Genomic DNA, 12861 nt, shown 5'->3' on the forward strand with positions numbered 1-12861 from the left:
TATTTGAGATTTTTCCTGGGCTTATGAATTGGCTGAGTTATCACAAAAACATCAAAAGGCACAGTGAAACAGCCAACAAATGCCAAGTTTCAAGTCACTGCTTTAATAGTAAGGAACAACATTTTTTCTTAACATGTGTAGTCGTATGATTTTTTTTTCCCATACCAGTTCTAGAACAAAAGTTTAGTTTTGGGGTTTTTTTTAATCTCATCTGTGGGAAATATTCTCTTTGAACGGTTTAAATTAGCAACGCTATAGGCATGAAAACAGGACCCGGTAATGCAAAATGACAAGTGTCACTACCTGCACCACTGTAATTCATGGGAGGCTTAACATAAAAAACTATTCATTATTTACACATGAACTGAGACTTTTCCACCCTCCCAGAGGAGGAGTGCTCCATATTGTAACTGCTTGTATTATGATTATTTCTTTAAATTGTTGTCATTGCTGATACATTTCCATACTATTTGCACAGACGTTTTTTGAAAACATAGGAAACATTTGCCGAGTTTGTTTCTTCTCAGAGACATTTTGGCTATTTTTCTTTCCTTCAGTCACTGATCATTATTTTTTCTATATGTGCTTGGACTTTTCCACATGATGGTTCAATGCAGCAAACATTGATTTAAGTTTAAAAGAGGTTATATTTCTGATCTGAACTTCTTATTTTAACAAGCAGGTGTCAAAAACGGAGAAGCCTGGTTTCGTTTAACTCCTCAGCACTGTGAGAAGGCCTTATAGGTAGCATCAGATAAAAAGAAGTTTCTTCTTTAACCCTAAAGATGAAGAGCTGCTGGATAAAAGAAAATACAGCACATCACATTTGGTGAGCACAGCTAGTACTGCCCACTAAAAGAGATTTTCTATCAATGAGAGAAAAGACCTGGTTTTGTTACTAAAGAGTAACAAAAGAGGGATCAAATTCCGCTCAACGGGACTAAAATGTAGCAGCACAAACCTACAGAAACCTGAGCAAAATGGTATTTGGTTAATTCCCCTCTTCCTAGATGCTCCTTTGGATCTAGTTCAGCAGCAATGCAAAAAATATGTTATTCCATCAGAAGGAAGCTCTTTAAGAGTTTATAGAAGGGGAACTACTGTCTATAAACAGGTGCTCTGATTCTCAAGTAACACTCCAAGAACAGGCAAAAAGCCTGCAGAGGCACACAGCCTGTCATCCCATACGATTCATGCTCGAAAAAGGTAAATTAAACAAATACCTTCCTTCCAAAGTCACACCCTGCTCTCACTATGGCTCAAAGGCTCAATGAGCTAAAACTCTAGTCAGAATATGATACCAGTTTTCAACATATTCTCAGGCATTCTATTGTATTTTTTAAAAATGTAGTCTGAAGCACAACACAAAAGAAAAAGTATTCTTACCGTACAACATCAAAACTTTGAACTGTATCATTCCAGAAATACTTCACGCTGTGATGTGTGAAATAACGAATCTGCAAGGGCAAAAGACAGATATTAAACCAGCACCACTTCATGCCTCTCTCCCGACTGACTTTATTCTGAACAGCGATAGAATGTGAATTTATAAAAATGTCACACAGAAATGAAAAATTTCTTTCAAAATAGTATTTCAAGCATTCCACAATTTCCAGTAGCAAGTTATTGAGGAAAAGATTTGTGCTCCGCCCAAAGAATAAGTTAGCCTTTTAGACAAAAGTAGCAGCTCACATGTACTGTATTGTGAGTGTTTAATCTAGATACTACTTGACATACTTTGAAAATTAGCAAGCGTAGTATTGCAAGCTTACTTACAGGCAAATATTTTTTCAAATCATTTTTATTCTCTTCTGCAGCAGATTCACAGAACTGAACAGCATGGCCATTTGAAACCTTGTGTACAATAGGGTTAGGATTCTGTAAAGGATTGGCTCCCAAAGAAGGCATAATGCGAACCTTTGCACAAAACCATATCTTGAATTCATCCTTAAAAAGAGAAGAAAAAAAACGAGTTGGTTGAAACACCATTTAAACAGCATTTTACTACAACAGCTGTAAAAATTTGTCAACAACAGACGATAGATTACCAGAGCCCATACATAACTACAGAAGATCTCCCCAAGTTAAGATCGGCTATCTTAAGAATTAATTTTCCTTCCACAATTCTAAAAGTGTATTTTTAGCACTGAAAGTTTGTGGGGTGGTTTGGTTATTTTTTTTTTTTTTTTTTAAGCAATGAGTCTTGGTACTTGAATTTTGACATCTTCAGCCCTTCACAATTTAATATGTTTTTTTGCAGGAGGAGGAACTGTGGGATTCCTATGCATTCAACTGCACCCACCCTGCAACTTCAAATAACTGAGGACTTAACACAAGATCATAACCACAGACTGTACACAGCGATTGCGGAGGAAGAAAATCACTTGAAATCAAACCACACTTGGGTCCACTGTTACATCTTAATTCAACAAACGTATCTTTCCTGAACAAGGGAGGGAAAACCTGAAAACCATGTTATCGGGTTATATGAACAAGGTATCTGTTCAGTAACTTTTGATGACAACAGCATTCACGTATTTAATTCTTAAAATCCAAAAGCAAAGACTTTCTTTTTGCTACGTCCTCTGCAAAGAGCTGTCAGTCTTCCCATGTGGGCAGCACAGCTACATACAATACCAAGGAGCACAGTTCTGCACTGCTGTAAAACCAATGATTTTGTTTACACTGTAGGCAACGATTTGTGTATTTTTAGCAAGCGACAAGAGGGATGTGAAACAACTGCAAACTGGGAGAAGCACACCCTCCTATAGACTTACAGTTGTTCTCAGCAGAACCACTTCACAGTCTTTAAGCGTAGTCCTTTTGCACGTTGCTTTCACACGCCACTGAGGCATCCAGTAGAGGAGGAGGAGAAGAAAGCCACCAGAACAGATCACTCCTACAGTAACTAGCACCAACTTCCATCGACACAGATCATAACCATAGATCTCCTGCATGGAAACAGAGAAACAAATAACAATGACCCTCTTTAATTGCTCTGGCTCGGGAAGCCAACATTAATTTTTCTTAAAGTGCGGTATTTAAAGCGAATCAAATTTCAAAGCCATTTTCTCCTTTTTCTTTTCTGGAGAGAGGAAAGACTTGAAAAACTTAATACATGACAGGGAGGCAACAAAAAGGAGGACTGTTTTGCTCAGTCAGAAATAGAAACATCAGTAAAAGCCTCAGAAAGGCAGAGCGTACACAGTGTTTACAACATTTCATTACAGGATCCGTCTCCTCTCAGCACTGCTCCCTAAGAACTCAGGTTGCCGCTCAACCTGCCTTAACTCTCAGTGAATGACCAAATTTTTGACCACAACCTTGACCTAGCACAAGCCAACTAAGCAGTTAAGAGTAAAAGCATATTTGGTTTTGCCAAACGTTGATTTTACCACATTAGCATTTGATTAGCTAGCATACACAGCTTCGAATGCTAGTATAGCGTTAGGTTTCGTTGCTAGCAGAATTTTATACTTTCTAAACATGCATGTAAATATATTTGTCAAACACTACTTTTTAGTAGAGAAACTGGCTTATTTTGCCTGCCGTTTAACACGAAATGCTACTGTGAAACATTAGAAACTGTAAGCTGCACTGTCAAAGGTTCTGTAACTTGCACCAGCTGGAAAAAGCTTCTTCTCCCATTAAAAAAAAACCCACAAAGGCACTAAGTACTAAGTGTGCCTTAGTCAAAGGCAAGTACTAACTTAACCTGATGACAGCCAGGAACAGAAAATAATTCAGTGACTTACTGGATGCTGTGTTACATTCCTGAGTTTCACATTACATCATTAGATTATATTTCCTGCTGCAAAAGGGCAATGAAGTTTCCCATTGAGTCCCACCTACATTGTTCATGTTGACACCAAATTTTTGCAATTTTTTTTTTGTAGTTTCCATTAAACAGTATTAGAAATTGTTTAAGCTCCTTTCCTAAAAAAAAAAAAGGCTTTTCAACAAGTTCATTTTGGAGCCCTCTCGGCTGACAAAGAGCAGAAACAAACCCCATTCTCTGGTAGCCCCAAAGCACTAGAGTCAGCATTGACTCCTTACCAATAAAAACAAGCGGGTGAAACACAGTGGGAGAAGTTAATGCTTCTTTGGGGACAAAACAAAATTATTTCTTCCAAAAAGCATTTATTTTAGTGATCATTTTTTGCTAGAAGGTATATATGCCTGCTCTCCTTATTAGAGCTGGTGTAGTGAAGAGCAGTTTTTCTCAGGAGCATGCAGAAAGAAGCAACAAGGACTTCAATTCACAGGAATCTACCATTTTGTAAAACAAAAACCCCTACAAACCCCAAATATTTTCTGCTGTCTCCAGAATGGGCTAGAAATTTAAAGATCAACTGCCACTATTTGCTCGTCAAAGCTAACTATGTCTCCCAGGACAAACAACAAGAGATATCGTTGCTCTAGTAGGAAGCAAAGTTTACATGCTACCAAGATACCCATAAAATTGCTCGCCATGCTTTAGGGAGTGGGTCTTATCTGCATAAATATGAATATGCAAGAGCATGCAGAGTACAGTCAGAGTACAGAGCATTAACCTGCTTTAAATGAGCTCCAAGACTCGGGGTGGGAGAACAAAACCAAACACTTTGCTTCCATTTTACGTCAAAAAAAAAAATTAAATACCAAAATCTTTTATCTATTGGACTGCTGACCTCAATGTAGCAAACCCAGAACCTTTGCAAAGGCTTTCAACAAAAACATTCCCTATCCCAAGCCTAGATTTCTTTAGACCAAAAAAGACTATCAAGGATAACCTTATAAAATTGCTAAACTCATTTAAAGTGAGACAGTCCCCTCCTTGATGAATATGCCCCATATAGACAGAAAACCATGAAAGTGTGTTTCTTTCCCTGTATAAATATAGGTGAACAGAATGCATTACCATCTCATCCTCCTCTGCTTTATTGACAAATTTCTTTTCTTCTTTCTCCATGTTTAGTACAATAAGGAACTTCTCAGCTTGAGATATGGAAGACCTTTAACAACAAAATAATTAAAAATTGAAACAACGTTACTGATCTTATATCTAAGTATTAGGTTGCTTTGAGTTATTTTCTGCAAGTGTACACATAAAACACACTCACAACGTATTAATATAGATCTTAAATTCGCACTGTTACTACTGGAAACTAGTAATGCCCCAAGGAGCTCTAGTAAAGCTTTAAGATTGAACACTGGACAAATACAAGTGAAATATTGCAGAAACAGCAGACTTTGAAGGAAGGAAAATAATTTACACCAATTTAACTGGGTTACATTCTACGTGCAGCAAGCGGGTTTTGGTACATTCTACAAACTTCACTATGGAAATGTAAATTAAATCTGTAAAAAAAAAAAAGCTTAGAAGTAGGTCAAGATTACACACTTCTATCATTCCATACTGTAATAGCTCCAATCAGATGCTTTCAGAAGCCAGGCTATCCTCCACAAGGAAAGGCATCGTACCCCCGAGATGTGCTAAAAAGTTTAGTCCCCAGTTTAGTATTTCAAAATCAAGACATGCTTAATGGTCAGTTAGTCTCTTCCCTTCTTGCCAATTCTTTTACCATTCAATTTGTATCAATGGGCTCATCTCTTATTGCAAATCTTATAGTTGCAAATCTTGAACGGTGCTTTGAGGATAGATTATGATCACAAGTTTCATGAGTAGTGAAAGGCATGAAAAAATATGAAACTGTCTATGAGATGAACATATCGTAGACAGATCCCTATTCCAATAGGGAAGAACTACAAACAAAAGGCTACAATGTACTATGAGGCTCATCAGAAGTTTCAACATCACATAAACAACAAAAAAATAAAAAGATACCAAGTCAAAAAGCTACATTTTTGAAATTAAAACCGCATTCAACCTTCATTTGGCCACTCCTGTACATGTTAATTGTATACTATTTATAATTAATGCACCCATATCATATTTCCACAGACCACCTATCATAGTTAAAACCACTGAATAGCCAGTGGTCACCTGCCAAGGCATGGATTAACTATCATTCGCTGCACTGGCATTGCACAGCCTTTGTTTTTATTTACTGCACATATAAAAATCTCTCTGAAGACAAGCACTTACTACCACAGCCTATAAGCAGTCCTCAAGCATTAAGGATTCACTGTCATAGCACAAGTAGTTATTGCAATTGCCATTTTTCAGACAAAATGCTGTTAAAAAAAAAAATCAAGGTAAAAGCCATCCACTTAACTTCACCTCAGCTGTCCACTGAAGATGAGGATGCCACTATTCAAAATACTTAGTATTAGGCAGCGTTATGATAAAAGCACAATCATTACCAAGTTCTTTGCTGTCATTAACTCCTCATTTTCACAAATCAAATCACCAGACTTCAAGTCAGATCCTCTCGAAGCCAGCCCCTGGATCCATGCACTTACATTCAGCAGCAATGCCGACTTCAAAAGGTCCTTCCGCCCAACTCCTGCAATTTATCAACATCACTGCATCCTCACATGTTTTCTGCAAGCCAGCACTTCCCTTCCAGTTAAGCCAATAAATGAAACAGGAACACAACAGAAAAGGTTTCTGTTGCTGTCCAAACCAGCATCTTCTCAGATATCTACTCCCACTGCTGAATAAGGTCTTAGTGGAAGAAACGCACACTCAAAGCAAAGAACTGCATCACAACGCAGGGCTCAGCCACAGGTGAAAAACAACTCCACACTTCATAAATTGAGTGCTTGATATAGTTTGTACTTTGTTCTGTATGGAAGGAAGCTAATTTGATAACAACTGTTGTCTTTGACAGAAACACCAGCTCACGCTCCTTGAAAATTTTCTATTACTATCCCAAGACTGAACTATGAATACCTTTCTTACTGCAGATTAATTTGGAAATTAAGCCAAAAGATGTGTACCACTGATACTTGCTCATGTGTGACACAAGTCACACAAGTTCTAAACACATTTTTGTTTAAATTGCCACTTTTCTTAAATAAACAGCTTTTTATCTTGGGAAAAAATACATACATGAAACCAGTTGAAATCTGTCCTAAACCTACAAGGACTGCTAAGAAATCTCCTGAGAACAATATTTTAATTAATAACATCAAACAAGTTTATGTACACCGTACAAATCAAATTTTCTATCAAGAAGCCATGCAGCCAGGAAAAGTTGTGTAGTCGCAGAATTATACTTTTAATAGAGTTCACAGCTCTGTGATAGAATTATTAATTTATCATACTTGAATTAGTCTCCTCTTAAAACAAACATGCGTTTCCCTGCTATTAGTGTACTGCAAGATCAAAAGCAGTGCCTGAAGGCAAAACTCCAAACTTGATGAACACATCTAGCAACAGCCGTACTTGATACAGGAAAGCACTAGGTGGCAAAATAAATGCAGAGAGCTTCAAGATCAACAAATCTCAAGCGAGATTTCCATATGGCCAACATGTCAGAACAGGCACCTTATGGGACACCGCGGCAGCATGAGAGAGAAGCGCAATTGTGGTAATTTAGGGCAGTTCCACAGCTGGGAAGAAGCATCAAGTCTTCAGCCTGAAGAAGCATGAAGGGAAATCTCAGCACTGAGAGCACCAGTGATAATTCTTGTGATTCAATGAGTTCTTTGAACAGCTGGGTAGAATCACACAGGGAATACACGAGGAGCATTAGGAGGCTATTTTTGACTTGTGTCATTAGCTCCATCTGCATTATTTTATACAGACTCATTTACTGAGCAACCTTCAAATAACACACATTCTCATTATTTCCCATACTGTCATTTTCTGTATTAAACTCAAATTCAAGTCTCTAAACTTAGAAAACATGAGAAATCTTGTCTTAGTTGATAGGTTATGAAAATCATTACGATTCAGCAATGAAGAACAGCACCCTTTCTCCAATCTTACCCCTTTTGGCACATCATCAGCCCAAGCTCATCATCAAGAGTTCAAACCCATAACTGCTTTGGGTTTGTTTCTCACTGCCCTGCTGAAAGTTGGGGTCGAACACCACCACCTCGAGCTCCACACAGTTGCCCTCTTTGGGGATGACTGCTGGGGCAGACTGAAGAAATAAGTAGCAGCATCTCACAAATACAGAAGAGACTTCAGTAACCTGCATTTGATCTTTACCGCCTTCTTTCCATAACACGGTGGGAAATTAAACATTTCAATACCTTAAATATTTAATTAAATATTTAAATATAAGCCTTGGACTTTTCAGACTACAAGGGAATATGACATTTTACTAGTACTCAGACTGAAGTGAGGTTGAAATCCACTCACAAGTAGTAATACATAGTCAGGAATATTCAAATGTAAGGTGCCTCTGAGGCAAGGACTGCCACTCAGCCTCTCGCTGGCACTAGTTCCCTGGAGTGAACAGCTAGAGAAGTCCTTTCCCCTTTAACAAACTGCAAATAGCAACCAAAAAGCACTCTTGATTCCTTTTAAAGAAAGGGGCCAAAACCAACAGAAATGGTGAAAGTTATTGTCGCTCTACTTACATAATTTTTACTCATTGAGCTACTGTTGTATAGGGTCAGAAAAGTAGGAAATATCAAAAAGGTCTGTAAAAGAAATGCTGAGACTAAGAGAAATCACTTGCAACATTTTAGAACATAGGTATAAATTTAAATGGTATAGCATTCAGCTGAACAGTGTCTGAACTGCAAGTACTTCTAAGAGCATACCTTTGAATCACGAGCTTAAACAGAAAATCTGCAACTTTGTAAAAAAAAAAAGTATATCAAAATTAAGTCAAACTGCATTTACTATTTTTGAGTATGTAACTATGAGCAGGACAGCACTTGCAGTTTCAGATTAAAGTTAATATTATCTTGGAGCTAAAGCAGATCACAAATTGGATCACTGGAGATACTACAGCAGCGCGCAGACCCTAAAGGTATACACATCCCCTCCCCCGGTGAAAAAAATGTTGCACCTTTTCTGAATTACTACAGCAATATCTATTTGTTGATCTATCCTGACTAAAAAACCAGGATACCAAGCAGTTCTACCAAAACATTTACAGGCAATAAACATTTGTAGCAACAGTATAAAAGGTGCAAGTGAAATCATGGCATATTTATTAAGGAAAATGTAAAAGAACTACAGCAAGTCTCAATCAGTAAGCCTAAAGAGTTCTGCAAGCCACACTTTTGAAGGACTACTAGCTTATCTGAAGTCAGTTTTCTAATAGTTGGCATAATTAACAAACTACTTCAGTGCAAACTTTACCCTTCAAGTTTGATTCAGGGTAAAAAAAATTTAGAACTTTTGAGATCTCCTGCAGTCACTGGGTAATTTAACTACCAAGTTTCTCAGGTGAAAATATAATTTTGACAGTTCAAGTCTTCAGTAAAATCCATATATGCATATGCATAAAAAAATTCTCAAGAAGTTACATAGGCGTATGCTCTGTCATTCCTCTGCTTGAAATAACACACGTAAATAAACTTACAAGCTTGTATCTTAAACATTCCCTAGTTTATTCTTTTCAGATATTTATAAAAATCCCGAGATAACCAAAGGAGTTTCTCTTACCAACAAGCAGTCCAGCAGCTGTCCTCTGCACTTGCTTTCGTTGTCATGAGTTAGCGAGGCAGTTCTTAATAACTGAGACCCTATCTACAAGGGAAGTCCTGACAAATGAACTATTTTGTCTAAAATCTAAAAAAAGTCTCCAAGGGCTTTTCAAACTGTTATCAAAAGATTAACATATCAAAGAAAATTTGGCACTGCTCGGAATGCCTTTTTTTTTTTTTTTTTTCCTTCTTCCCTCCAGTGTGGCGAACCAATGCGGGCCTGTGCCGGGCTGGCCGGAGGCGGCTGCGCTTCCAGGCATCACCCGCTGCTCCAGATCCTTCTGTTCCAACCACAAACGCCTCTCCGGGAGCCTGCGGACAGTTTCAGCTCTGTGCACCAGTCCCGATGCTATCGGTCCAGCTAAAAACATACGTGCTTCTGACCAAACCCTTCCCTGTACTTACAGCTGTTGGGAGTGAAGACAGCAACGTTCATTTTGAGAAGCTAATCGATGACAGAGGCAGCAGTTAAGAAATACACACAGTTCTCACTCTCAGCACTTTACAGTTTATCACACAGCATAATGAAGCAATCCCATACACCAAATCAGACAACTTTAAGAGATCAAGTGCTACAAAGCTGAAAACAGGGAACTTGGTCACTATCCGAACGTTGCAGGAACAAGTTACTTTTGCATCCAAGACAAGGATCAACCAGCACTGCTTTGGTAAGAACACAAAGGGCAAAGGAAAAGATCTAGCGAGGCAGGGAGGAAAAGCAAGAGACTTGTATGAGAGAGGCCAAATTTAAAAACCACCTATGTGCAAAGATTAATACGCGGTCAATCTTCCTCAGCTCCCTACGTAATCACTGTCATTAAACAAACCAAACACCATAACCTTCTACAGGAAGAAAATTAAGACCAAAAAAAACTGACTGACCTGTCTAGAAAAAGATCACGGTACAGATCAAACATGAATCAAATTCCTGAAATCTGATCTAGTGCCTTACTAAGTGACACAGCTGGGTCTCCTGGGCACCTTTAAGGGTATAAATGGCATTATGGTATCTTTGAGGGCTACTGAAAGACTAAAAATCCTTTTCCAGGACTTAATTACAACAAATATACCCTCCATTAAGTGACATTTTACAGCTCTGGAGTTGAAAATTAAGTTTCTAAATTGCTTGATGTCATTATAAGTCTTTTAGATTTCTGAATTAAAAAATACCTTGACCAGTCATTCTGAACTGCAGAGAGTACCTGCTGCACAGCAGACAGACATCACCTTCAACTGTATCCTGACTAGCTGTCAAAACACAGAGAAACCCCGTCTTGTTTTGACACTAGAAAGCCAAACATTATTTCAGTCACTCAGAAATTAAATATTTCTGCACTTTAGAGCTATACTTCTAACCCTTTATTACAAGAAGGAATCAAATTTGCAAGGTAACAGACCTTACAAAGGCAACGTTTACCACTGGGGCTTGTTCTTGTTCCAGTACCACGCGATTCCCACACACAGACAGCAGTTACCAAACATTCCTTTTTTTTATTTTTTTTTCCCCCACACATTACGGTAAAGATTTTCAGCATTCATGCAATGGATCTACAGGAGGTAAGCAATCGCTTTACCTATACAAAACACCAACTCATGCGCAATCTCTGCCATACTGGCAATTATGAAATTAAAAATTGAAGAAGTACTCAAACTAGGTGAGCACGAACAAGCCAGGAAAAGGTACGAGCATATCTTCTGAGAATATACTCCATTTCAAAATACATCTGATTTCTTAGGAAAGATGAAAAGACAGCCTGGGCTACAGTTGAGCATTAGTAGATGGCGGCAGTTAATTTTACAAAGCGCCTGACAGAGGAAGTGTATTCTTCTGCCCTGCCGTAGCAGCCAGCTTTCCACAGCTCTCTACAAGGGTCGTGTATCAGGTGCTGCACAGGGGCACTCGCAACATCCAAGGAGATGGTGCTTTGGAAGACAGTTCTACACTCGTACCTCAAGCCAAATGCCAAAAGTTGCTCTGAATATTAAGTGTATTTCAAAGTTTGAATGCTATAATATGCCTATATGCATACAAAACAAAGTACCTCTTATCTAACTACTAGCAGTAAGAAACTATGAAAACGCTTCTTCAAAATTATTCCATAAAGATTAAGAACTTTTTTCTGCTGGATCATGGAAACATTTCTGAGCAGGAATAAATAAACAAACAAATAAATAAAATCTGTTCTTGACCCAAGATCTCCTTTTCCATCCTGCTAATAAGACCTCCTGGTCTACACAACACTTGGCAGCACTGAACATGCAAAGCTGCATTCAATACATCGCTTTCAACGTGTGTGTAATATTTAACCTGATGTCAGAATTGCCAGCAGCCAAGGAAAGAAGTACTAGGCACAGCCTAAGCAACCACACTCTAGAAAAAGCACACTTTTAAATGGAGCTACAAAAATAGAAGGAAAAGTCTTATCAGCTATTACTACTTGAGCTTGCAGCTCCTGCCCATGCCAACTGCCAATGAGTTCCACACACAATACCTGAAAAGCTGAATCTAAAACATTTTCAATGAAGTCGGTGTGCTGTACCAATAAATGAATGGACAAAGACATAAGGCTAAGCAGATGTAACGATCAGAAAAAAAAATAAAGATTAAAAAAATTTAGGAGTGTATTCTTCTCCAACCATATCACATAACATCCTGCACGTGTTAAAAATCAACAACCAAAAAAAAAAAAGCAAACTTGAACAAAACATTTCAGGCTTTCAAGAGCTGAAACCAAAGCTTCTGCCCACACTGCCTTGGACATAAGTCTATTCCCTAAGCACTATTTCCTAAAATTTCTCCACTGACTGCTTTTGAAGCAAAGTGGCAGAACCTGCAGCCACTCAAAAAGAAAAAAGGACCATTTTTAAATAGACCAGCAATTAAAAAAGCTAGGAGTCTAATTGAAAGGTTGTAAGAATGTCCTGCTAAAATCCACATGATGATATCTTGTGTCCAAACAGTCTGTTATCAGGATTCATCATCCCTCACTCAATAGTCTCGGTACCTCCTCAAAAGAAATTGTTTCCAACGTTCCTTTTTATGGATTCTCAGTCTTCAAGGAGCTTCTGTACACAGCCGTGCTTACACTCGGCATTTTTATTTCTCCGATATGGACCATTGTTGCAGCGACAACTTCCACTTAATATCCAGGACCAGAGCCATCATTTGTGGCAGATGGGGTTACGCTACACCCTGGACTCAGAGGGATCCATACCTCTGAGCTGCAGCAGAATGACAGAGCGCAGGCTGGCAAGCCTGACACCATGTGTGAGAGCCAGTCTTTGCCTGCCCCCAAAACATAA

The 12861-nt window shown here is 38.4% G+C and overlaps 1 protein-coding gene across 1 annotated transcript in view; it reads right to left on the reverse strand.

The window, feature by feature from the left end:
* ATP13A3 (ATPase type 13A3) overlaps positions 1–7640 on the reverse strand; it is a 37076-nt gene extending 29436 nt beyond the window's left edge. Inside the window, exons 1-5 of the mRNA XM_009883373.1 lie at positions 7630–7640; positions 4901–4994; positions 2778–2951; positions 1777–1947; positions 1387–1457 (exon numbers count right to left, since the gene is read on the reverse strand). Of these exons, the coding sequence (XP_009881675.1) occupies positions 1387–1457; positions 1777–1947; positions 2778–2951; positions 4901–4994; positions 7630–7640 (521 nt within the window). The remainder of the gene's footprint in view (positions 1–1386; positions 1458–1776; positions 1948–2777; positions 2952–4900; positions 4995–7629) is intronic.
* Between the last annotated feature and the right edge of the window lie 5221 nt (positions 7641–12861).

The sequence above is a fragment of the Charadrius vociferus genome, unplaced genomic scaffold (genome assembly GCF_000708025.1).
Source record: "Charadrius vociferus isolate BGI_N301 unplaced genomic scaffold, ASM70802v2 scaffold214, whole genome shotgun sequence".
In the NCBI taxonomy this organism is placed as follows: domain Eukaryota; kingdom Metazoa; phylum Chordata; class Aves; order Charadriiformes; family Charadriidae; genus Charadrius; species Charadrius vociferus.